The 27,205-nt window shown below is 40.0% G+C and overlaps 1 protein-coding gene across 1 annotated transcript; it reads left to right on the plus strand.

Annotated features, from left to right (window-relative positions):
- The first annotated feature begins 4,665 nt into the window (after window positions 1–4,665).
- Window positions 4,666–27,205, plus strand: mcoln1a (mucolipin TRP cation channel 1a). The gene is made up of 14 exons (XM_085410230.1): window positions 4,666–4,799; window positions 11,809–12,086; window positions 12,330–12,497; window positions 13,427–13,583; window positions 14,861–14,942; window positions 15,215–15,311; window positions 15,708–15,807; window positions 16,087–16,193; window positions 21,798–21,947; window positions 22,062–22,163; window positions 22,355–22,477; window positions 23,467–23,673; window positions 23,859–23,989; window positions 25,438–27,205. The coding sequence occupies exons 1-14, from the start codon at window positions 4,769–4,771 to the stop codon at window positions 25,472–25,474; spliced, it is 1,770 nt and encodes a 589-aa protein (XP_085266356.1). The 5' UTR covers window positions 4,666–4,768; the 3' UTR covers window positions 25,475–27,205.

The following is a 27,205-nucleotide window of genomic DNA, read 5'->3' on the forward strand; positions in this document are numbered from 1 at the left end:
CATCTCTATTTTCCTTTTACTTATAAGCCCTTTTCTTTTTTTTCTTTTTTTATCTCTTTGGACCTCAGATTATACAATATCCTGTAAAAGTACTTTAAACTCATCTGTTCAGACAAGCACATATATGTCCACTTTACCTTTGGTATGAGAAACGTTTCATTTATTTACTCATTTAAAAACCATGTACCTCTATACCTCTGTAAATCACTTTGGACCGTTCTTGGTCTCAAAACTAAACTGTACTTACTACTATAATTCATTTACAGGTGACTATGCATTTATGTTGTAACTTTTTTCCCTTATTCAGTAAAAGGACTAGATGTTATAGTCCCTGATATTGCATTGCTTTAAATGGAGAGAATCTTGAGGGATGGCTGTTATGAGGAAAGGCAGCCCACAAACTACCGGCAGCACACATCGTTGTGTGCCTCAACTTTCGGTCTTTTACCCAAGCTAATCTGCCATTTTTGGGGATTAGAGATCTGATCTAGATTATCATATTAAGATTTGGTACACATCGTCAGTAGTGGACCTTGGATTCATCGGGTGTTTTGGCCATCATCACAAGACACCCTCATCCAAGGAGGCCCTGCCAGGGTTGATCAGGCCCTGGAGTGTGTCACTGGTTTATGTCAAATTGTTATTTCATTTCTCCTCTTCTTTCTTCTGTTTAGTTTTCTACAGTTTATTTTCTCCTATCTATTCACTGCATCCAAAAAAAAATAATTATTACCTCTTTAGCATTTATGGAGCCTCACTTCTTCAAAGGGATAGAAAAGGTGATAAAGAGAAGTAAGACAAAAGGGAGAAGAGAGGAGAGCCGGAAGGGGGGCACCCAATCTGACTTCCGAGACCTCCCAAGTCCCCGCCGTATCGGGCTGTACGCTCTACCTCCCCACTGCCTCCCAGAAAAGGGAAGAAGAGCGGAATATTTTCTTCTCGCGCGGTTAGCTGACTGCCTTAGCTGCCCAAGTGATGTTAGCCCTTTTTAACCATAGCCAGTGACTGGTCCTCTTAGCAGTGTTAGCTAATTCTCTTATAGCCTGCTGTTGTGCCTGTCCTCTGATCGGCGATGACAATATCCCGTCGCTATAGAGTCCAACGCTGCTGAGGCATTTGGGAAGTCTGAGCCAATTCTTAACGTAGGAGCTCACTAGCCACTCTAGTCGATTGGCATGATTGAGTGAGACCTCATACATTGTCAACGGCCACAGTAGTCTGGGTAATAACCCAAACTGGAAGCACCAAAGCTTCAGTTTCCCTGGGAGTGCAGCGTTTTTAATCCGCTTGAGGTCATTAGCCATTTTCTGCCTTAGTTGTTCTAGTTGCCACGAATCATTGAGGTCTGCATTATACCACCGTCCCAGGCTCTTTATGGGCTTCTCTAAGACTGTTGGAATTGGTTCTCCACTGAAATAGAATTGCTCGGCAGTCAGTTTTCGTTTTATGATGGAGATGCTGCGAGATTTACTTGGCTTAAACTCCATTCTTGTCCATTCGATGTTTTCCTGGAGCTTCTGTAGCAATCGCCTAGTACATGGTTTTGTTGTTGTAATGATGGTCATGTCATCCATGTAGGCTCTAATGGGAGGAAGACGAAGGCCACTCTTGAGTCTCTCGCCTCCCACTACCCACCAAGATGCCCGCATGACCAACTCCATTGCCATAATATATGCCAGAGGGGAAATCGTGCAGCCTGCCATAACCCCAATTCCCAGGTGCTGCCAGGCTGTGGTGGTGTTCTCAGCTGTCACACAAAACTGTAAATCTTGAAAGTAGGTCTTGACCAGTCCTGTGATGTGGTTTGGTACGCTGAAATAGTTGAAGGTCATCCACAAGATCTCGTGCGGAACTGACCCAAAGGCGTTGGCAAGGTCTAAAAAGACCACGTCAAGGTCTCTTTGTTCTTTCTTGGCAGTTTGAATCTGGTGCCAGATGACGCTGGCATGCTTCCACAGGTATTTGAGGACTCGTGGGGGTGTTTTTATAGAGCCTATATGAGATGCCATTAGGTCCTGGAGCCGATGCTGCTCTTGCCTGCTTCACTACCTTCTCTACTTCACTCCATGTAGGTGGTCTTTGACCATTTTGTGTCCAGGTGCCTGGATAGGCGGCATATTACTCGGAATGGTAACTGGCTCGTGCCTTGGATCCTCAGAGTAAGTTTTTCTCGGATGATCTTCCAGGTCTTTAATGGGCATTTTTAAGGCACCCGCTCTTCTCTTCAACAAAAAGGCCCATAACAAAGTTGTATGGGTTGCTGTAGAAAAGGCCCTCCTCCACTGTTTCCTCAGTTGTCTTCTCTCTTTCACTAATCTGTCAATTTCCCACAGTCTCCTGGACTTTAACTGGTTATTCATTGGCTCTGGGCCACAGAATCTGATCTTTCCTACCTTCTATCTTCCTTTCCCTTGCTGGTAGTGGTTGGCTAGACTCAGTGTTGGAAGATTCTGTTGGTTGTTTCTGGATGAGCTCTGGGCTGGAACATGGTGTTGATTATGGCTGGCTTACATCTGTACACAAATCAAATCAAATCACTTTTATTGTCACATCACATGTGCAGGTACATTGGTACAGCACATGTGAGTGAAATTCTTGTGTGCGAGCTTCACAAGCAACAGAGTTGTGCAAAATACAATAATGTAAACAAGCAAAATACAAGAATGGCTACATCTGAAACTAATAAATATATGTACAATATGTACAAAATGTGTTGCTAGCTGTTGGTGGCTAACCTCCAACCTAGGGGCTGATATTAAATGGCCGGGTCCTGGGCTAGAATCTAATATTGGGTGTGGCTGACTAAGCTCTAGACTGGGAACTGTTACTGGCTGGATCTGACTGAGCTCCAATCTGGAGACTATGAGAGGGTCTGTACGACAAAGAACTTCGAACGGGGTGCTGATACCCTGAGGACTGTGGGGATTCTCCTGCCTCTGGACTTCCATCGACTGATATGACTTACTTCTTAAAAAGTATGTGTCAATGCGAGGCCCCTTTCTCAGCTCGCTGAGGCACTTCTTCCTGCCTTGGTGGATTTTACGGCCCATGTCAGTTGTTAGTTTTGACCAGCCACAAATGCAGTTCTGCAGCTTCTTTCCTACCATCATTGATGGTCCATTATTTGCAATGCTGGTTCATCTATTCATCATTGGTGCTGTTCCGTGGTTCATTGCAATTAAATCCGTCCAGAAAGGGTATTTATTTATTTTTTTTATTTTTTTATTGAGGATGTAGATGTAGATTTTGAATAGTTAAAAAAAATTTTTTTTTTAAAAAACATTAGCTAACAAAGTTGCTATGGTTAATCAAAGTTAAACTAAAAAGCAAAACTGGATGTGCACAAAGAACATTTTAAAATAATAGCTTTTAAAAGTTAAACCATACTGATTTTCCTAAATATTTTCTCTGATATATACCATAGTGTGATAATTTAAGAAAGACTAAAACTAACATTAAAAGTACTAATAATTATAATTTAATATTAATAAAAGTAAAACAATATATTTCCTCAACGAAAATATATAATTACAGTAGAATGGATGTTCCAAAAGAATGAACAAACCATTGTATTTTAGGTTTATTTATGTCTTACACAGCATCCCAACTTTTTAGCGAACGTAATAACTTGAGCTAAAGTAAATAATTGTTTAGTCTAATTAATTAGTGCACAAGGTTCTGCACAAAGCTTTTATGATCTTCAAGGGGTGGTGTGGGGCCGGGGCTATTATAAGCTAGGGTGACCATATTTTGATTTCCAAAAAAGAGAACACTTGGCCCAGTCATGAAGAACTTTAATAATACTGTTTGCTTAAAGAAAATTTTAACATATTTAAACGATGCCTTCTCTGTGCGGTTAATGAATGGTGAAACAAAAATGTCATATAGGCTTTTACAAGTCAACAAGGGCAAAAAAACTTAAAAACCTCTGGAATTAAATAATGGTACAGAAATAAGGCCTCATCTGTATAAGAAAAATTATCAGTACCGGGACGGTACGAAGGAAATTTCTTTTGCAGTTCGTCTGAAAAGCTGCAGTTGCGCTTTGGCATTTTTGAAACATCACCAGGCGCGCTGTTGCGCCCCGTCTGTCCCGTCTGTGAGGGCAGAACAACATTTTTTTTTTTAAGGGCAGAACAACAACACAAAGCAGCACCTCGGGGATGACGTCACACATATGGGTCCTCTGTAGGAAAACCCGGACATTTTCATTAATCTCGAAAATCCCCCCCCCCTCCCGGACGTCCCGGACAGAACATGAAAACTGCACATGTCCTGGGAAAAGAGGACGGTTGGTCACGTTATTATAAGCGGGTCAGACCCCATGTCCCTGAAGTGATTGGGCTGTCCTGGACCCACGTGTTCCTTGTTGAGCTTCCGTGATTGGCCATGCCAGAGGGCGCTTCCCATAGTGAGATACTGAGGGAGGTTTGAAAAAAGAAATAAACTTAAACAAATAATCAAACAATAAAAATTAACCTGAAACAAGAAAACTCTGGAAACGGAAATAAACTAAGCTGAAAGCAAATAGTCAAACGAATTAGAAAATAGAAAACCATATAAACTGTTAAAAATGTCAGCGCGAGAGGGTTCCTGCAGGAGTCACGTGGTCAAAATTGATATAGGTCACGTGCTCTGCACAGAGCGGAAACGCTTTTAGTTTTTAACCTCGTCAGTGATCAACAGTTACAGCTCCCGAGAAAGCACCCGCTTGGCGATAGGTTTAACCGTTTTCTTCACCTATTTATGTATTTTAACAGATAACTACATGGCTACGACAGGACGGAAGGACTCCTCTGGTAATGTAGCGCTAACATTTAACTACTTAATTTATCTTATCCGTAACGACTGTGGTTTTGTTTACTTTGGTTTCTAGTACACTCCCCTGCTGCTGGCTCTTTGCGATGCGTAAATTAGCTTCAACCTGATTTTTTTGTGTTTAAAAGCTAACCGGTAATGAGTTTAAACCTGAGTAACATTGCAACCTCAGACGAAACTGTTTTTCTGCTCTGTCATCTTCTGGGCTGCTAAGTACAGCACTCAGTGTCATCAAGTGGTTTTTGTGTCCAAATGTTCCGCTAACATCAGTTCTTTTTTTTGCTCCATGACTACATATTTGAATCCTTGTTGACAAAGTGGGATTTTCCTTCTTTTGCTCCTCCATCAGACATGCAACTCGGACATGATATCATGATATACTGCATGTTTAACTCTAAAAGATTAACACAGAAGTTGTTCGGGGCGCTGTTTTAACGCAGAGCATTAAAAACCAATAAATGCAAATCAAAAACACATTATGACAAAGAGAAAGATCTGCTGTTTTTATTAATTTTGCAACACTGCATTTAATATCTTTGTATTTTGTCATAAGTTTAGCTCGTGTGGATTCATCCTATAATGTCCTTTCTCTAAGATGTATGAACGGTGGGATTATTGGTTAATCTTGAAACTCTGGTAGTTATGTCATTGTTTTCGTTTTTAATGATGTTGATACCTTCAACTGCATGCATTCCAGACTGTAATTACTAGATTATAATAAAATTAGATGCCTTGGTACTAATTAGTAGTTATTGTGAAATCCTCCAATAAAATATCATCCATATGCAGTTTTCAACATAATAATGCCAGTGATAGTGGTCCCTCTAATCATAGTCTCAAGCTAACCTGTGAAGCAAACCTTTCTTCCAATAACTGTCTTCACATTATAGGAAGGGTATGGGGATCAGTACTGGAAGTAACAGAATAAGAAGGTGACAGTCGTAGTGTTCTTGTACATTCTTGTACTTTTGAAACTTTACTTTTTGAAAGCTGTGTGTGGACTGCAAAAGTGTTTAAAGGGAGCACAGCATTTAATTTCATTTGTTTTAAAACTTGATTTACTGACTATTTTGCAGCCAATATGAATCTGCTGATAAATGATGCACTGTTTTTATAGATTAAAATGTACAGCAGTGTATAAAGTTATTTCCAGTGAAGGAAAAGTATTACTTTGGTAATGAAGACTGTCTCCCCAAACCCAGATCAAATCCTGCACTACAACCATGAAGACCACCACCCTTTTTAGCAAACCTATGAAATCAGCATCCGAAGTCTTTCATGCATAGTCACACTGCCTCTGTCTGATAAGCTACTTACATGCATGGTTGAGTCTCTGTTTTCTGATGGATTATTAGTGTGTATAAAATGAAGTACAGCTCCAGTGAGACATGCTGATGAGAATTTTCTAACTGATAGTGAAAGTCTGTTTTTGACCTCAAGAGAAGAAATTTGACTTAACTGAAGTAACCTTTTGAGACTTTCTGACAGTGTTGAAAACTTACAGTAAGCAACAAACCTCAACGAACCTCAACGAGACACATGTTAAATATTCCTAAAATATGTATGAGCAATAATTTAAAATTAAGGATTGTTTCGCCCTCCCCTTGCTGGTGACAAGTTACTCATGTGCACAGACTGTAGTTTCAGGTTGTACATCAGACATCTTCGTGACTTCGTGTACAATATTTCTAGAACTATGATAAACTGTTGAGTTTTTCTAAGCAGTAAAATGACATTAAACTTGTTTTTAGTGGCAGCACCGTGGTGCAGTACTACCATAGTCCTCTCACAGCAAGAAGGTTCTGGATTTGAACCTGCTGACTTGCTGGAGCCTTTTTTTGTGGCATTTGCATGCTTTTCCTGTGTGTGTGGGTTCTGGACAAAGGAATGCCTATTAGGTTGTGATCCTAAATGTATCTGTAATTGTGGGTGTGAGAGCGTGGGGTTATCCACCGATCCACCCATATGACATTCCTGTAAAGAGGAAAAATGGATGGATGTTGAGTTTTTAACTTGTATTTCTTTACCTTCAAGTTTCTCACATATTTGTAACAGAACTTTGAGAGATGGCTATATAAAAAAATTAGCATATAAAACCATTATCAAGGCTTTTTCACTTCCAAAGAAGATAAACCTGAAAAAAATCTTAACCAAATGCTTAAAGTTGACAAGATGGCGCCAGTATGTTCGGCTCGCTGTCACTCCACCTGTTTTCTGTTTGCTGTTCTTGCATCGCCTCCAACTGGTGCAGAACGCTGCTGCTCGCATGCTGACCGGTTCCAAAAAGAGAGACCACATCACTCCGGTCCTCTGCTCTCTCTACTGGCTCCCAGTTGCTTTTAGGATTGATTTTAAAATTTTACTGCTGGTTTTTAAGGTTCTTAACGGTACTGCACCTCCTTACCTGGCAGAGCTTCTTAGCATTTACCGCCCCAGGAGATCTTTGAGGTCAGCAGACCTGATGCTTTTAGATGTTCCCAGGTACAGATTAAAGACTAGGGGAGAGAGGGCTTTTGCTGTGGCTGCACCCAGACTGTGGAACAGTTTACCTCCTCACATCAGATTCTCCACAAGCCTAGGAACTTTTAAAACTGCTCTTAAAACTCACCTCTTCTCATTGGCTTTTAGCAAGGTTTAACTTATTGTTTTAATTTATTGTTTTATCAGTGAGGTGTTTTATGTACTTGCGTTTTATTGTATTTTATATTTGTATTTTATTGTACAGCACTTTGGTCAGCCTTGGTTGTTTTTAAATGTGCTTCATAAATAAACTTGACTTGACTAAAGTTAAGCATATTGCTGCAGAACAAAGACCAATTTAAGTTCACTCATGGATCACTTCCTACGTGCAAAACAACCCTGAACACAGCTGCCAGTCTTTCTGTTTTCATTTAAGATTTATCCTTTAAGTTTTTTTTTATAAGTGGAAGAGTTTGATTCTTAGCCTGTGTGTGGCCTTTTACTTTGGACAACTAGACTAGATCTAAACACTGATATGAGAGATTTCCAGTTTTTGATTGATAGAAAGGCAACTTTATCAGTGTTTCTGCGAGTGCCACAGGCGACAGTGAACCAGAAGAGCCAGATATTTCTATAGATTTCTGCGGCATCTGAGATCCTGTCTTTTAAGTGTCAAATGGGATGGCTTAGTCATTGGCCTGCGCCCACTTTTGTTTGTTTGATTGCTATCTGCCATGTCAATCAATGCACTCCTACGATCATAGATATAAATGAATGCTGCCCCAGTTGTCTGCGTAAAATGTTAAGTTGTTGGATTCTTTTGGATGCTTCACATTCCTCTCACCGAGGCACGCAACCAAAGCCCGGCCTCCTTTCTAGCTGAGATAATTAAAAAACTGTTTCCATCATACTGTGCTAACACCAAATGTTCATTGGTGTGTTATTTATTTAACTTTACAGCCAAAAATTCTCACAGGTTAACTGCAGGTGTTGGTTACAGCAGGAAGTGACCCCTACAAATATGGCTTTGGTTTACTGCAGTTTACCACATGCAGATTCCATAAAATCTCCTTTTACTGTTGATTTCCTAAATTAAGCAATGTATTTTACTCAACCTTAGATATAAAAAAGCAAAACTGTGACATTTAAACTATGACATTGATTTAAATACATCTCAGATATGCTTGTCACTTGAAACAAAAGCATGCGGACTGCTCCTTTAACAGTCCAAGAAGCCATTCATCAATCACCTGCCAAAACTTTCCGCCTGCATCCATGTCAGTAGAAGTAAGACTAACAGCCGTTCTCTCCTTTTGAGGTTTCTTGTTTGTTTACTTTTGTGTCACGGGTAATTACTTGCAAAAAGAGGCTTTTCCTTTCAGGAACGGTAATCTTATAAACAAAGTGAAGGAATATTGCACGACAAACCTGGCGTTATTCCAGCTCCAAACTTTGCTGTGTAAAGTTATTTCGCTGAACTTTCTTCTTACAGGTAATGCTGACTAATACTGGACACAACAGGGTTTACTTCTCCTGTTTTACTTCCCATTTGCAAGAGACACTGCTAAGCTGGTAGTTTGCTCTGCTGACACGTCGAGAATGATTAACAGGTTTTGCCTCCCTAATTCAATCGTGTATGTGATCTTGCAAGTGATCATTTTGAGAAATAACTCATAACTGTCGATTAAAGGTCAGTAAACAGATTACGTAAAGAGTTTTAGGTTTATTGCCACCGTGTTGTTTCCTCAGTATAAAGCGAACAAACTGAATGACCCTGTTCTTTGTTCCTTTCTTTATAATAAGCAGGGTAAGCGAACCAAAAAACATGTGACAAGTATTAGCTGTGATTGGGTCACAGTGTGTGAGTGGGGCTTTTTTTTGTTTGTTTTTTTATAAAGGCAGTGTTAAAACATGATATATTGTCTTGTGGATGAATGGATAGGATTGATTTATTTCAAACATTTAAAAGAATGAAATACAATTGATCTGTATGGACATTCGCAAAACAAAAGTTTTGATATGTGCATATGCACTTAATATGGACACGTTCTTTGTATCATTTTATATTTGATATTTATTGTATAATTATCTTGTGTGTGTTTGTCTGCAGTATGTAAAAGCTGCTGATTACTGTGAACAGATGAAGTTTTATCATTTTTTTTAAAGCATCTGGCTCAGTTCAAAGTGCCGATAGAGTCAGGGGTTTTGTTAATTTGCACACGTGCACATTAACACACATTTCACTCAGCTCATCAGAGAAAAGGTTTTCTTTTAAAGTGCATTTATCTAAATTTGATATTAGATACAAGAAGTGCTCGGTCATGGAAACCCATGCCATGAAGCTCCTGGCGCAGTTTTTCTGCTGATGTTAATGCCAGAGTCAGGAGTGTGCTGGTGACATTTACGCACTATGCACCTCTGCACACAGTGACCCCACTCTGTAACTTCATGTGGTCTGCCACTTCATGGCTGAGGTGCTGTAGTTCCTCAATGCTTCCACTTTGCAGTAATACCACTTTCTGTTAATTGTGGAATATGTAGGTGGGAAGAAGTCCGTGAACTGACTTACAGTGGTGGCATCCTTTTATAGTACCACACTCGAATTCAGTGAGCTCTTTAGAGCCACCCCTTCTTTCACAAATGTTTGTAAAGACAGACTGCATGCGTAGATGCTTGATTTTAGACACCTGTGGCAACAGGACTGAAAAACCTGACACAGCTGTACCTGTCTGTCATTGATATATGCTTGCGAAACAGCTGCTATCTGTGATGTTCCAGAACTCTCCATCAGACTTACATTAAGGATTTCATGAGTGTCATAACGTCTCTTTATGTAACTTATCTGATATAACCAGTGTCATAGAAGGAAAAAACTAAACCTGACATCTTGTTTGTGTAATTTCAACTGCAAAAACCCATGACATGTAAACATCACACCACAGTGTGTTTTGCATTTGATATCAAAAGCACCTTATCATCGGGCCGAGGTCAAAATCAGTGTGCCCTTACTTCTCTGTTCTTAGCCGTGGCTAACAAAGTCGGGCCAGATTTATCATCTCTTACCAATCGCAGAAACCAGATACTTGATATCTGCAACGGTCTCTTATGACTCTTTTGGGAGAGCAGTCTCTTCAGGAATATAGAGTTTCAGACTTTCTCACAAACTTTTCTATTTTTTTCTCAAGAAGGAAAAAGTGGAAAGTAAAACTACTCAATAAACCTAAACAGAGTGAATGAATCGGCGTCATTTAAAAAAAACTACGTTAGAGACTAAAAGCGTGTTGGTTAATTGAGAGCAGCATTTCTTCTTTCACATGAGTCTGAATAGACTCTGAGTTGGACAGGTTAGCTATCGTGTGATGCAGAGCTGACCTCACTGAGATAATGAGATCTGAGATAAAGAGAAAGTATTAGACACAATGAGGACTATGATGGGTTCCAAGAAAACCGTGGTGTGTTCAGGAATCTGTTTCTAGAAGTAGTCTGGGGAAGATTAAATCACGTATTCCAGGAAATGATTGCAGTGTTATTCCTGAAGAGAGGACTTTTAGGCCTAGAGGTTCTTTTCAGTCACCAACATTGTAACTGTAAAATGCTGTTAAGTGGAGTTTCATTTACTCAAGCATGGACATTTTATTCAATAGTCAGAAATAACAGAAAATGCATTCATTTCCTAATTTCCTTTTACCAGTCATTTACCAATCATGCTTGGATGCACAGTCAGCCCATAAATGACTGGTCTCAGCTGAAAAAAAACTTAGATATGTGAAATTTGCTCAATTCACATGACGGCTGCTTTCCTTGCAACACGTGGTTGCAAGGAAAGCAGCCCAACTGCTTGATTGCACAAAAAGGAATTTCTGTGTTTTGCATAATTACTTCATTGCCACAATTTATCTTTGCCTTTGCCTTTTTAGCTTATCGTGATTTAAGTTTAGCAGTTAAGTTCATCTTTTTATTTCACCACAACAAGGCATGTTATCATTATAAATAAGCATCTGATATAGATTATATTAAAGTCAATAAAATGCAAAGATTTTTGCGATTATCAAAGTGTTACTGACTGAGAGGAACAAGCTGCGTTTTCAAAAATGAATAAAAAAAACAACTGCATGAAGAGTGAGTAAACTAAAGTAAGTTCAGCAGAAGTTTCCAGTAGTTCGAGAAAAACGCTGCACATGTGGGTTTACCTTTCTTAACATTGATGAATACCAGTCCTCAGATACAATGCTGTGTTATGTGAATAATGAAAACCAGACCTGAAAGATTTCACAGCATGTTCTATTGGACCAAAGTCTGCTTCAGATGTTGGATTTCAGTTCTAGTCTTGCATATATTCTACGCCATTATCAACTAACGTGTTGCATTAGTAGACCAGGTCAGTTTATTGGTAAATTACTGATACATTGGACAATATTTTTTACTGAACAACCAGGGTCTCATTGTAAACTTGTTGGCCAATTTAAAGAGTGTTTTTAAAAAGATATATTTTAGAAAAATTAAAATCTTTTTTTTTTTTTTCCCAATCAGAGCGGGAAAGACTTCCCTCTCCGGTGACTCGCTACGGCTCCACAGACAGCAGTGGCGAGGATGACTATCAAATTAACAGTCATGACAACAACTGTAACCACCACCGGTTTGCCACAGCAGCAGGATGTCACTGGGTCCACGCTGGAGAGGAAGAGGAGGCGATTTGCAGGAAGCTAAAATACTTCTTTATGAGCCCTTGTGATAAATATCATGCCAAGGGGCGCTATCCTTTTAAACTGATCCTGCAGCTAGCCAAAATTTTTTTTGTCACCACTCAGGTACATCATATATTATACTTGGGGGTGCTCTTGATTTGGATACATTTCTGGTTCTGTACATTTTAATGGGAATCACGCTGATGATGTAGAAGTTTCAACATTCACACAAATTGAATATCAAATATGAAACATTATCTGTTTAGGGGCTGTAACAGTAACGCACCACATAAGGGTTTTTTCTTTGTCACAGCTTCTTATCGTCCTCACATCATTCTCTATACCCCGTGCCTGTTTTTGCTGCAGTTGGTGCTGTTTGGTCTCAGTAACCAGGTGGTGGTGACCTTTAAGGAGGAGAACACTATGACCTTCAAGCACATCTTCCTCAAGGACTACGATGAGTCCTCAGATGACTCCTTTGCCGTTTACACACAGCAGGACGTCTACGACCACATCTTCTACGCCGTGGATCAGGTGATAATCTTTTTTTTTTTTTTTAACTGAAATTTGTAACCGTTTATCTTTATTAAACAACTTTTTAAACAGAATTTCCTGATTAGCCACAGCATGAAAATTTTCTGCTTTATATTATTGAAGTCTCCATCATTCTCCCCAAACATGGGCTAAATTATAAGTCTATGGGAATCATTGTAGCGTGAGTATGGTTTGCTACTGTACTCGCTTTATTCCCATAGATAAACACTGAGTGAAGTTAGAAACTGATCTGCACGAATGTTTGGGTGTGTGGTCCATGTCACAGTGTCCTCCATTTAAATACCAGAATCTGAGATTCTCCAGCCAAACTTTGCATTGCAATAGATCATCAGTGCTATTCACTGCTCACCTGTTCCACACATTCAGTCTTATATACCCAAATTTGACTGTATAAATATGAAAGTAAGCCTCATGAAGTTTTATTACCATGGTTTACAAAATAAGTCACTGTCAAGGATGTCAGCAACGCTGATTAGATCTGCACACAGTGGGTCTGACATACAGCTCACTTCCTGTTTCTCTGCCTGTGCTTTCATGTTATTTCAATGTCACAGTCAAATAAATCTATAGTATGAACGAGGCTAAAAGGTGTTGGTCAGTGAAGACATTACATTATTTGGTTGATAACTAGAAGACAAAGGGCAGAGCCTACACATACAGCACGTGCATAGTTTAGTTGGTGAGCTGTAGAAAGCTGACAACATAAAATCTGACAGTTTTATTTGACTCCAGACAGCAACGCCATTCCCTCGAAGTTAAGTGTTTGACTTTCATTCTTGTATTGATTGTACTGATATTAGCTGAAAGCTAAGACCTGTGTGGCCTGTTTCTATGGAAGCTTGTATTCTCTTCACTTCATAAAACCCAGTGATAATCCTGAATTAGTCTAATCTCATCCTTTTTCCCAGTATCTGGCCTTGCCAGAGACCACAGTGGGACGCTATGCATATGTCTATGACCGTGCCGAGAATGGCAGTGCCCTCTTTCTCTGCCAGCAGTACTACAAGAAGGGACACATCGACCCCGCCAACGACACGTTCAGCATAGACCCCCGTGTCATCAAAGGTAGGCAGCGTGAACTACATTGTACAAAAGAACAGTCTGTACAGTCTGCAGAGTCCTCGCCTCTGCAGACTGCTAATGTGTGAAATTTTTTTCTCGATGTGACAAGACGTTGGTTCTGTAAAATGACAGTTCACGTTTACTGGTGGCGGGTTGCATATGAAGAGTTTTTGCCTTTGTGTACCAAGTAGTTCAGCAGAGAATTTTGTCAAACACACTCAAAGAAATGAAATCTGGGCTCCCACTTTACAACAATGCAAGAAAAATGCAGAGATTACTACAGAGAGAGAGAGACCAGATTAAAAAAAAAAAAATCTTCTATGGAAAGTGGTTAGGGGCAGGATTTCACACATATTAGAGGTCAAGCAGAGTGTGGTTATTTGCAAAAAGTCCCCAGTTGCATTTGTTGCCTGAGGTGGGCATCACAATGTGTTCTGTCACTTTAAAAGGAAAAGTCTGACTCAGAGGAGCAGCTGTATTACAGAGCAGTACATTCCCCACAGATTTCAAATAATTAAGTTAAATGACTAATGTCTTGTCATTTTTGTCAAGTCATGACTGGTCAATAGATCATAACAGGCTCAACTAATCGTATTTTGGATGTAATAATATGCAACGCAAAGAACTTTCTCTCTCCAAAGCAGAATTTGTTTATCTTGTCGACAATGCAGCTAACTCTTTGGGATTCAGTTTCAAGAAATAAAGTGTTAAATTACAGAAAGTCTATTTTTTTTGTTGATTTACAGAAAACATTCTTTGTCGACCAACTATAAAAACTGAAATCTATAGTAGATTTTTTTTTAAAAACAGGAACTTTTCTGTTATTTAATTGTTTAAATAACAGAAAGTAATTTAAACAATGACTTTCTGTCATTTAAACAATGACTAACAAAGTAGGTTGGTGCAGTGTACAGGAGGTCTTTATCAGCAGGGGAAGCTGTAAAGCAATACAGTTAAGTCTGAAATTGCTGTCCTCCTTTCTATAAATGATTAAAATTGAGGGCATTAAAGGGACTACCAGTCACCAGCTTTTCTTGACGTATTACATCAAACATGTGTCATAACGATAGTTCCTATTACAGAAGTTGTTGCACAGCCTAAGAGTTTCTTGCTTCCTCATGCCAGTGTCTGTTTCATTCAGTTTATCAACGTTAAGAAAAAAGATTAGCAGTTGAAAAATGATGTTGTGCTTCCTGTATATAAAATAAGAAAGCAAATTCAAGTTTGACAGTAGTTTCTCAGCATGATATTCCTCTCTCTTCTTTGTTTGTAATCTTTAGAGTGTGTTGGCGTGAACCCCATGACGATCCCCCAGGGTCCGCTCACAAGCAACTACAAGAACTTTACACTCAAGTTCCACAAGTACGGCTTCATTTTTCACATGGCTTCGTTTCCTCTTTGTTGACAAGATTATCTAATGATCACATACCTCTGCAGCACACATAGACAAACAAACAAACACAAGCATGTATACAAGGACAGCGACTCAAACCCACAGAGATATGATATGAATCATGTTGTGTTTCTTGTCCTGCATGTGTGGCTCTGGTCATTCTTTTAGTCACCTTGGTTTCATTGTTAGAAATTAGATGTTTTTGTGTTCATTTGTTTGTTTTCTTTTTCTTTTAAAACAGGTTGATTAATGTTACCATAGAGTTCCAGCTGAAGGCGATAAATATCCAGACTATCATCAACAACGAGATCCCAGACTGCTACACCTTTCATATAACAGTGAGTTAAAGACTTTCAGACTCAACACATGCTTGAGCTGTCATATGTCAAGGCTAGAAAAACATTACAGGCTGTGCATTAGAATTTAGTGAGGGTGGTCTTTCCCCATACATCTACCCTTGGAAGAACCCAGAAACTATTCTAATGGTTGTCAAACCAAGTCTTTACTGATATAACTTAGGGTATCGAAGCTACAGGGGGAGGTTGTAGAATATGGGGGAAAGAGTTAAAGTGAAAACAAACAAACCAGCCTCAGCGCAGTCCATTTATGAAACCAGCCGTGTAAGTTTACTCTTTAGTTCCAGTTGACTGCCGCTCGCAAACAGGTTTAAACAGCTGCTGTGCTCGCAGGCCGAGCTGTGTGCGTCATTTAAAACCTTCTTCTCTCTTTTACAGATAGTTCTGGACAACAAGGCTCATAGTGGCAAGGTGAAGATCCGGCTAGATAACCAGGCGTCAATAAAGGAGTGCAAAGACCCGAGCATCTCTGGACAAGGTGAGAAAACAGAAAAGAAGAAGCATCTGTTAGTGGTCATGGGACTACTGTGCAAGTAGTACAGCAAGAAAAATATGATACCAGTGATGAAACTAGAAACATGTAAGCAAAGGTGTTACAAAATATCACAAAGTTGTTTCTAGTTCACAATAATGAGCCAATAGGAAGTTACAATGAGTGAAGTTATTTATACAGAAGTGTGTAGCAGTAGGCTTAGACTGCAGCCATGAAGAGGAGACAGACTGCTCACATCTTTTTTTTCTCCTCTTTAACCTCCAGTTCAGACGTACGCACGTTTGGCATTTGATATTATTGTGGTTCTGATCTGCATGCTGTCGCTGGTGCTGTGTGGACGCTCCATAATACGAGGCATCATGCTGCAATGGGTAAAGAAAATCTCCAATACAACTTTACTATCACCTGGGGCCACTCACATTAGAGGAACATCAGGTTCTAAGGAAATGTCAGACTAGTAGTGAATAGTAGGTTCTAGAGATGGACCGATCCGATATTACGTATCAGTCCGATACTGACGTAAATTACTGGATCGGATATCGGAGAGAAATAAAAAATGTAATCCGATCCATTAAACATCAAAAAAGCACCTCACAAAACTTGCGACACGGCGTAACTCGGCTCATAACTGTAGCACCTGATAGAGCGGCTGTGTGTATTTGTAGCCTCGCTACCAATCCGGCATTTCATCTCCGAGGAAGTTATCCCAGAGAGAAGTAAAGCAAATGTGTAAGTTCATCTCTGTTTGTAAACCATCCCCGCGTTAAGCTTTACAACCGATATATGGAGCGACTGTCTCTTCTCGCTTCCTCCCTCTCCTGCTGCTACTTCAATCATGAAACTGATTAATGATCAGCTGATCAGCTTTTCTGTCGCGAGTCCGTCTCTCTTGTTTGTTTATCTCCCACTTCGCGCCAGAAAGAGGAAACCAGCGGCTGAACAACAGCAGCACGTTTAAGCTTGATCAGCTGTTGTTAGAATTTATTTACGATCTACACCAGGATCCTTTTCTACGTAGCTGACGCTGGTAACTGTGCAGGGGCGGATCTAGCAAAGTTTAGCCAGGGGGGCCGATAGAGCATGAACAGGGAAAATGGGGCACAAAGACATACTTTTCTTTCTTATTCTCATTTAAAATGTCTAGCTTTTATAAATAATTATCCGAATCTTACACCCAAAGTTTTAATCTTATGTAAAATATATAGAAGTCCATTACTGTATATAGTAACTATTAAGTCTAATATACCCTAGTAAGCTATAGTACCTTTTCCTTTGGGAAGGCTGTGCAGTCTGCAATTCTGTTGAAGAAAGATGTTGAATCTATTTAATTATTCTTGAAAAATATTTTATTTCTGTGCATTTTTTTTTCACACTGCATCAAATTAAAGTTGATTATGTCAATTAAGCATCATGAGGTGGAGGGTGGTTCCCTATTTCTTTTATTTTTTATTTTTATTTTTTATTTTTTGCTGGGAGTTTTAGAGCCCTATTAGTTAGGTTGCTTACTAGGGGTGCAACGATACTCGTATCGATATTGAACCGTTCGATACAGTGCTTTCGGTTCGGTACGCATATGTATCGAACAATACAAAATTTGTAATTTATTTTATCAACTTTCCTTCTGACGATGCTGTCTGTGTTGAGCGCTCAGTGAATCTGCGTTCGACTACGCCTAGGCTGCACTGTGGAGCGCAGATCCACTGAGCGTTCAACACAAACAGCAGAAGGAAGAGCGCAGGGCAAGCTAGCGAGACAGAAGTTAAGCTCTCCTGGCAACATGGCAAATTGAACCTCCCCCACCCTCATTCAGATCTGGCGTTTGGAATTATTTTGGTTTTCATGTGAGGTATGACCCTGAAGGTAAGCGCTCATGGACTAAAGTAAAACAGTATGTCGGATGTTCCACGCAATGCTCAATTACATGGGTGGGAACTAGTGTGTTAGTGCAGTTAGCTCGTTAACGTGTTGGCCGTCTAGCCCCACGCAGGGGTAGCCGTTAACGGAGATTTGCCGTGTTGTGGCGTTAACGTCATTTCAACGAGATTAACGCTGACAGCACTAGTGGGAACACAACGAATATGACTGCACATTTACACCAACATCATCCTAGTGCAAAGACAAGTGGAAGCAGACAAAAACAACAAGCATGCTACAAACTTTACCCGAGTCATTTAGACAGCCGTTAGCACATGATTCTCCTTATGGGGACCTGATATGTTTAATATTGTGGCGAGCTCAGACAAGGAGGAGACGGAGGTAACGTTTGGTCTCGCTCTCACATCTGCAGAAGAACACTCCCGCTAGCTAACTGCTCAGCGCGGCAACCGCACAGCAACAACATCAACAACACACAGGGCACCCTCTGACCCTGGAAGGACACACCGTCGCAGCGAGAAGGCGTCACCCGTCACTATGGCAACATAAACAAAACATAACTGTACAAACAGAACCCCGAACAGCCCTGACCCGCTACATAGCCCCCCACCTAAGGGGTCAGTCGTCCCCGACGACCCCATTGCCCCACACAAAGTCCTGCAAATGTCCAGGTGCCTTCTTTTGGCGCACCGGCCGGTCACGACCGGCGGGGGAAAAGTCACTCGGGTCAGAACATGGGGTGCCACCATCATCCCACTTCTGACACCAATGTGGCGAGCTCAGACAACGAGGAGACGGAGGTGTCGTTTGGTCTTGCTTCCCGTGAGCTAGCCAGGGAGCACAGCCGTTTATTGAAATCTGCAGAAGAACACTGCCGCTAGCTAACTGCTCAGCGCGGCAACCGCCCAGCAACAACAACAACACACAGGGCGCCCTCTGACCCCGGAAGGACACACCGTCGCAGCGAGAGGGCGTCACCCGTCACTATGGCAACATAAACAAAACATAACTGTACAAACAGAACCCCGAACAGCCCTGACCCGCTACAATATGCTGCTGAGAATATAGCCCAGAAGAAGCGGATAGTATAGCTTTTATTTTGGAAAGAGACATTTCTCTGTAATAAACTCTCTTTTCCAAAGATGAGTGATTCCTCAATCAGATACAGGGCTCGCAAAATCACTAGCCCGACGTACCGTGGCTAGCGATTTTTCCAGTCGGGCTACCAAAATCTATCTCTGCCCTGCCCGTCGGGCTATTGTAGGAAGGAAAAATATATGTCAATGCTTTTGCATTCTTTCAGAAATGTAGCTGGGTAATTATGTCATTGGCATCGGTGAGCCACTGTCAATATGTGACATATTGAAATCGCGTTTGAATTTGCGCTTGTTTTTTGCTTTCACTTTGCAATCGCGCGAACTGTGTATAGAGAGCGACAGCACTGATCTGTGAGTGATGATAATTTGCGCACCAATTCCTCTGACATCGTCTTATTAATCGTTAGCTTACTATGCAAACATGACAAGTGAAATCTCCCGCAGCAAGCTTAAACATGTGAGAGGTTGATCGCGCAGAGAATCGCTGACCGTTATGTGTGTGTGTGTAAAAGCAGCAGGATATATTTTAGTTCTGCTGAGCCAAATAAGACAGGTCAGGGTGAAGAAGTGACAGCCAAAGAAAAGCTTACCACAAAACTGAAAAGTTATGACAAATCAGACTATAAGGCAAAAAGAAAGTGCAGCTTTATGGTTTCATGGACAAAAGAATTTCTGTGGCTGCAATATGACGAGCTAAATAACCAGGGCTGCACATAACTTCTTATCTGGTGCCCGTCTTTTATTTTGACAGCGAATGCGCACATGCGGACCACTTATGTGCACCCGTGTAAATAACATAATGTTCTGCCGGGTGTGTTGTTGGTTTTCTCTCGATTTCTGAGTCGACAAGCGCCTTTGTTACTGGGACCAGTCATTTTAAGAAAGGCCCCCATTAGAACCCATGAGAAATGCAAGAAATGCATTATTGCTCAGTCTGCAATATCTTTCCCAGAACAAACACCAATTGCAAATAACATACTAAAAATAAACCTGAAAATCAGTTTAAAACAGCGTACTATGTTGCAAAGAGTGAACTAACACTGGCAAAATTTAGCAGTCTTTGCAAACTTCAAAAAGCAAATGGCCTCGATCTTGGTTCCACTTGCCTCTTACCCGTGACTTCAGTGGAAATTTCAAATTCAGGATCTGACACAGACTGATTCATGTTCTACACAGTTCTTACAAGTTCATAGAAATTTCTGTTCAATTAGAACCAAGTATTTGAGTTAATGTTGTAATTTGTTTTTCAACAATTTTTTGATTAATGTTTTGTTTCCTTTACAATATTATACATTAATGTATAATATTATAAAGGAAACAAAACAAGAAACAAAACATCAATCAAAAAATTGCTCTCTTTTTTTATTCGGGCTACTTAAATTTATTTTGGGCTACCAAAAACTGAAGAGTCCCTGCCCGAAGGGCTACCAGGGATTTTGAAATTTTAAGAGCCCTGAGATATATTTCTTTTTTTAATTACTTTTGTTTCAGCAACATTAAATTTAAAAACTGTACTTTTGAGTTAAAATATATATTTATAATTTTAATAAATGACAAATTAAAAAGGCATGAACATTTTTTTTTTTTTTTTTGTATCGAAAAAATATCGAACCGTAACACCAAAGTATCGAACTGAACCGTGAATTTTGTGTATCGTTGCACCCCTATTGCTTACTCTTTAAAATACCAGAATAGGGAGGATGGTGCAGGTTTAAGTTTATTAGATTGATCAGTATTGCTGAACTATGAAATATTTTGCGTGCAGTGCATTTTTTGCATACAGGTATAACAGAATAGCTTCAGTGTTTTTTTTTTTTTGTTTGTTTTTTTACTTGAGTATGAACTTATACAAAAAGCAGCAAGATATAAAAAAAAAAACGGGTTTATTGATTAAAAAACACACTATATCGGATTCATATTGGTATCGGCAGATATCCAAATTTATGATATCGGTATTGGACATGAAAAAGTGGTATCGTGCCATCTCTAGTAGGTTCTCATTCTAACCTTTAAATGTTTTTCTTGAATAATTTTGTGAAAGCTTATAGTAGCCTGACTGGGGATCCATATTGTATTAGGGATGAGTTTCAGTAATTGATTTATTGATTAAAATCGATTTTAGCTTTAACAAACCATATCGATTCATTAAAATCCTGAATCGATTTTTAAATATTAATATATTTTGCCAGAAACGCCAGAATCTCAGGTTAAACCTCACAAAACGATTTCAACAACCACCAAACAGCTAAAATAGCAAACGAGAGCAGGTAAACAGATTCCGTAAAAAGATGTGAACACAAAGCGTGGACCCGACGCATCAGAATCCGTGAGATGTTGGCTTTCTCACCCGGCGCCACGTACGATTCCGATTCGTACAGAGCTCTCTCTCTCCCTCTCTCAGTTTAATTTGAGAGCAGTTTCCCATCTAAAAAGCTCAATTTTCTGCATTTTTCACTTCCTTATTACCCAACAGTCTACCGTTGTGTACAGCACTGTCGGCCACTGTTTAGGTTTTTTTTTGTTTGGTTTGGTTTGGTTTTTTTTTTATGACTTCCGACAAGAAAGCCTCATTTCTGCTGTTCAAAACCTGTGTAACTTTGCTCTGCTTCACTTCAGCAGCATCAGGTTCATATACTGAGTCATGGTTTTCTTCCGTTTTTGTTCTACTGCAGAATATTTTCAAAGTTGTCTGCTATAAAAAGTCAGGCCAAGAAAATCTCCTTCATGTTCTTCTGTGTTTTTTGCTCACTTACTTTGACACAAACGCATCTGCTGTGATGCTCACACCTCTGATGAAGTGTCAGTACTGATAAATGATCAGAATTATAATATTTCTGACTGTTTGAGGCAAAATTTCCCGATTTAAATCGAATCGAAATCGTGGCTCGAATCGATTTGGGACCTTGCGAATCGGAATCAAATCGATTCTAAAAGTCAGTGACGATATTGTATTCTACTGATGTGTGTAAACATGGCTAATCTCTCTTTCTCTTTGCTCTGCAGGAGTTTGTGAAGTTCTTTAAGACGACGCTAGATCGTAAAGTATGCTGGGGAGACCGGCTTGAGTTTATTAACGGCTGGTATATCCTCCTCATCATCAGTGACATCTTCACAATCACTGGCAGTTTCATCAAAATCGGCATCGAGACAAAGGTCTAATATCAGCTTTAGTTTTGGGGGGTTTTGTTTTAGCGTTGACACACATTAACATGTACATGTAGTCTTAGCTTTTTTTAAAAGCCGATTCCTTTGGGTTTTTCCCAACAGAATATATCCTCCTATGACCTCTGTGCCATCCTATTGGGAACCTCCACTCTCTTAGTGTGGGTGGGAGTCATTCGCTACCTCACATTCTTCCAGAAGTACAATGTAAGTTGCAGATGTGCTGGTGCACAGCTTCTGATAACATTGTTACATGCTGCTGATTTAATAACTTGTGAGAAAGTGAGAAGTTCCTCCTGTGGGTTGATGTAATGTAGAAAGCCATTTAATTTAGTGTCTCTGGGCTCTCTCACACTGTAATTTGATCTGTGTTGTGTTTCTGCACCTCCCTGCTGCAGATCCTTATCGTGACACTTCGAGCAGCTTTCCCCAATGTTATTCGGTTCTGCTGCTGTGTGGCTGTCATCTATCTGGGCTACTGCTTCTGTGGCTGGATCGTCCTGGGACCATACCATGTCAAGGTGAATTAAATGTGGGAAAAACTCAATGTCAAAAACTTGTTTCCACTCCTTGGAATTTTAAGTTTTCCTTTCGAAGTTTTAGTTCACTTGCACCGACCAGGGATAACATTATGACCACTCACAGGTGACGTGAATAACTGATAGTGGGTGGGATATGAATGTTGATGCAGTAGAAGCAGGAAAAATGGCAAACTGTAATGAAAGAAGGTGTCTTGGTCTCGTGAATGACATCTTTTTTTCACATCTAGTTGATGGCCGGGTGTGTGTGCGTTACTTATCTGGGGAACACCTGGCACCATGATTTAAATGTGCCAGGTGTTTGCCTTTGCCTTATTCTCACTATGAGAATAAGGCAAGGCTGACGGAGGCAGTGTGATGTTTGGGCAATGTTCTGCTGGGAAACCTTGGGTGGTGCCACAAAGCAAACAGGGTTCAGGAATGAGTTTGAGGTGCTGGCTTGGCCTCCAAATTCCCCCTATCTCAACCCAGTCCAGCATCTGTGGGATTTGCTGGAAAAACAAGTCTGATCCATGGAAGCTCCGCCTCAAAACTTAAAGGATCTGCTGCTAACATCTTGGTGCCAGATACCAGCGCACATGTGCTGGGGTCTGGTGGTGTCTTACCAGGTCAGGGCTGTTTTGGCAGCAAAAAGGAGAACAGCACAATCTTAGGCAGGGGGTCATGACGTTATGTCTGATCGGTGTATATGAGTAAATGTGAACACACAAAACGTGCCTATTTAAAAAAAAAATTTTAGTAGGCCACACAAATGCCATTCAGCAATAATATCTAAGTTGTGTAACAGAGAAGATAATTAAACAGTTTTGGACTTCCTTCTTTCTTTCGGACATTTCTCCGTCCACTGAGTAAATCAGTGGAACAGAAACATGAACTACAGTTTATTCTGACTTTTAAACTGCTTTCAAAAACTTGACCTTTTCTCTTAACTTTGATAATTAAAATACCTTTTTTAAAATATATATTTACAGTTCCGCTCTCTGTCCATGGTGTCCGAGTGTCTGTTCTCCCTCATTAACGGCGACGACATGTTCGTGACGTTCGCAGAGATGCAGGAGACCAGTCCTCTAGTGTGGCTGTTTAGCCAGGTTTACCTGTACACCTTCATCTCCCTCTTCATCTACATGGTGCTGTCTCTGTTCATCGCTCTCATCACAGGAGCGTACGAGACCATCAAGGTAGGAAATCGCTGCCTATAAAAAGGATCCGTTTATTTACAATGTGTAGAATCACTCAGTCTGCATTACAAAGAACTCACCGTAGCATCCAAACTGTTGCTTCTGTATTTACTGTGGACTACAAATAAAGAGCAGAAAAGTAACAGTAGTGTCTTTTTTGTTGTTGTTGTTGTTGATTTCCACAGCATCAAACCCAAGAACCAATCCACATAACAGATCTGCACGCCTTCATAGCAGAGTGCACAGATGCACCGAATTCTGGGAAGTTCAGAGGTTTGGAGACTTCACCTTGCTCCTTCTTCTGCTGCTGTGACAGGTGAGTGAGTCTCCTGTGACCCCCCTGAAAGCTTAAACATATACATTAAATTAACATAATGCTACATTTCTAAAGACCAAAGCAGATAAATGCGACAGCGGGCTTTATTAAACAACCACAAAACCTGTGAAGTCTGACTCCCTAATTTAAGCTGACAGCACAAAAATATCAACCTCACAATTATGTCGCAAAGTAAGTTGATTCCATTTTTGGCTGCTGATGAGGAGAAAAAGAGAGAGAAAGACGATATTTCTCTACCATTTATACTGGTGTTAATTATCAGGCTCTGACCAAGCACACTGGAAGGAAATCAGGTCATTTTCTCTTTCCTCACTTTTATACATCCTTTGTCCTATTTACATCTAGTTCTCCTGGTATCCTGTTCTCATGTCTTAGTCTTTCCAAACACATATTCAAATCAATTTTGTTCATATAGCACCAAATTTACTCAACAGTCACCTCAAGGTGCTTTAATTGGTAAGATAAAGACACTAAAATAATACAGAGAAAACCCCGACAACCAGATGACACACACACCCCCCCCCCCCCCCCCCCCCCCCCCCCCCCATGAGCAAGCACTTTGGCGACAGTGGGAAGGAAAAATCCCTTTTAAGAGGAAGAAACCTTCAGTAGAACCATGCAATGTGAACAGAGAGAGGAGGTGAGGTAATCAAAGTGCAAACAGTAGTTACTTTGTTAAATCCCAACTACTGTTTTTTTATGATCTTAGTCCCAGGGATGGGGGTTTAAATGTTTAAGAGTCCTCCTCCTGATATGTGTGTGTTTCAGGTTTGTGCTGTGCCTCCTTTTATAGATGAACACTTCCACAACGAATAAACCTTTGCTTCATAGGTTATAGCTCAGGAACAAGATAAGAAGGCACAAATTAGAGACATAAAAAAGTCTGAACACATATTTAACATTAAAAGAAATGCTTAGTTTGGCCAGCAGAGGGAGCATATTTAGGTCCTTAAAATCCTTAAAATGATCAGCACTGAAAAAGACGTAAAGTTGCATACATGATTATGAACACACCAATATTTTATCCTTAATTTTAAAAACATAATACAGTTTTCAGCTCGATTTTTTTAAAATAACATAGTGCAGTGGTTTACCTAATCACCTAACACGCAACCTAACCCGGTTCAGGTTCAGTCCTGGGAAGAGACACGGATGCCTTTGGAGTTTTTGGGAATGACAACCACTGTAAAAATAAATATTTAAACCAAAAATCTGCTAAATCAAACATTCCTGCTGTGGTGAAAGTTGCTTTCTTACAATACTCTACATCATATCACGTCAAAAATGCGTCCGTGAATATCGTGTTGTTTTTGTTAAAATTGTTAAAATATGTCCCGTAAATATTACCATAAGAAACTGTAATTACAGAGATAATAATATTAAACATCCTAACTGTAGTAAATCATCAAACCTTATTTTCCCCTCAGAACAACCACGTATGAAGATGTCCTGCTGGTGAACTGAAATCAACCTCACCAATCTCTGAAACCTCACTAGCCTCCCCTGCTGACCAGTGGGGCACACTGCATCCACCCAACACCCGGTGTCTCCGTGTATCTGGGTCAAACCAAACGACTGTTCCAAAGTGGGAGTTGCGATTGGCTGGAACTGCGCTCTGCAGAGGAAACATGGAACAGATGAAGAGCTGGGCCTTTTCCTCTGTATGAACAGCAGCATCGAAGAAGGCTATTGCACAGACATTTCTCTTGGTTCTAGTGTGTTTTTTTTTTTAAACATTATTCAGTATTTTTTAATATATCTGGTGTATTTTATGCTCACCCAGACTAGGAACTCTTTGGTGCTGTCTATGTTTTGTTTTTTGTTTGTTTTACTTTTGAAGTATTTCAAATCGGTTGGCTCCTGAGGAGGAGACTCTTAAAATTAGATATTTATATCATATTCAGCAACATTTTATTGTACAGAACTCGTTTTAAAAATTTAAATAATCTAATATCTCTTAAATTAGCCAAAGCTAATTTGCTAGCTGGAGAATCATGACATGACATTTAAACAGAACAGGACAAAAAAATCCCCCATGTGATTGTTTTTACAGAGTTCCAAAACATATCAGGAAACGCAGATGGGCGTTCGGCGTGGAATTGATTCATTTTCTTTGTGAGCTGCACATTTATTAGATAGTTTCGACCAGTGTCATTAGCGGCGGCTGTGCTGCATCATGTTGCCTTCAAATGTAGATCCCAGTTTATTTCATTTTTATTGCTTCGTTTTCTTTCAGTAATGATCAGGGTAATTTGACGCAATCGTTCACTAACAAAGCACTTAGCTTTTGCCTGACCTTGGCTGCAGTTTCTTCTTCAGACCCACATTTTTTTTAATGAAGCTGAAGTATTAAAAAGAAACTCGGTCTATCAAAAGTGCTGCACCCCTGTTTGTAGACTGCGTTGATGACCATTAGCAAACTGGATCTGACTTATTTTAAGCACAATAAGTAGCTCTAAGTAAAGCGGAGTCTGGTTTGGGAGAGATGACAAGAAAGAAAACAACAGATTGTCCTGTTTTAGTGGCTTGCTCTGCTTTTTTTTGTTGTTTGTTGCCTTCATAATGATGTCTCTAACTGCTGCCTACTGACTTGATCTTTAGTAGAAACTTGAATAATGTATGTTTGTTTGTCTTTTTATCGCAAAAAAACGCACAATAGTTTAAGGAGTTTTTAAGTCTGGACTCCAAATACCATTTAGCGAGAGGAGCTATGGGTCAGGGAGGAGTAGGTAAATGAAGTATAAGATGTTTTTTTCAGCCTTTTCATTTTCTGCCTGAAACACCAGCAGAGTAAATTGTAAGCTAAATATACGGATGGACTTTGGATTTCCATGGACAACATGTCTAAATTATAGATAACTTTAAATGTTGCATCTTGTGTTTCCCTGGAGTTTTTTTTATCTTGTTTTTGTTTTGTGTTGTTGTGTTTGTTTTTTATGAATTACCTGCACTTGAACTGTACTTGTGAGGGACAACACGTAGTGTGACCTGTCATACTTGTCAAACTACTGATTAAATTTTCCTGGTCTGATCTAAGTCAACAAGCTGTTTCCTGCTGTTCCACCTAACCATCAGCAGAGGGAGGAAGTAGTTCATGTGTCGGGATGGTGATTCACGCAACCTTGCATGATCGTGTGTGTGTGTGTGTGTGTGTGTGTGTGTGTGTGTGTGTGTGTGTGTGTGTGTGGACATTTT

Source organism: Rhamphochromis longiceps, linkage group LG6 (assembly GCF_057381845.1).
Source record: "Rhamphochromis longiceps isolate RC_006_pf linkage group LG6, R_longiceps_female_GT1.1, whole genome shotgun sequence".
In the NCBI taxonomy this organism is placed as follows: domain Eukaryota; kingdom Metazoa; phylum Chordata; class Actinopteri; order Cichliformes; family Cichlidae; genus Rhamphochromis; species Rhamphochromis longiceps.

What these genes read in the sequence shown, in the direction of transcription:
- mcoln1a (XM_085410230.1), top strand. Translation starts at nt 4,769, where the DNA reads ATGGCTACGACAGGACGGAAGGACTCCTCTG. An exon ending in CATTCTTCCAGAAGTACAAT is followed by an intron (nt 22,164 to 22,354) that starts GTAAGTTGCAGA and finishes TCCCTGCTGCAG; the next exon opens with ATCCTTATCGTGACACTTCG. An exon ending in TGGGACCATACCATGTCAAG is followed by an intron (nt 22,478 to 23,466) that starts GTGAATTAAATG and finishes ATATATTTACAG; the next exon opens with TTCCGCTCTCTGTCCATGGT.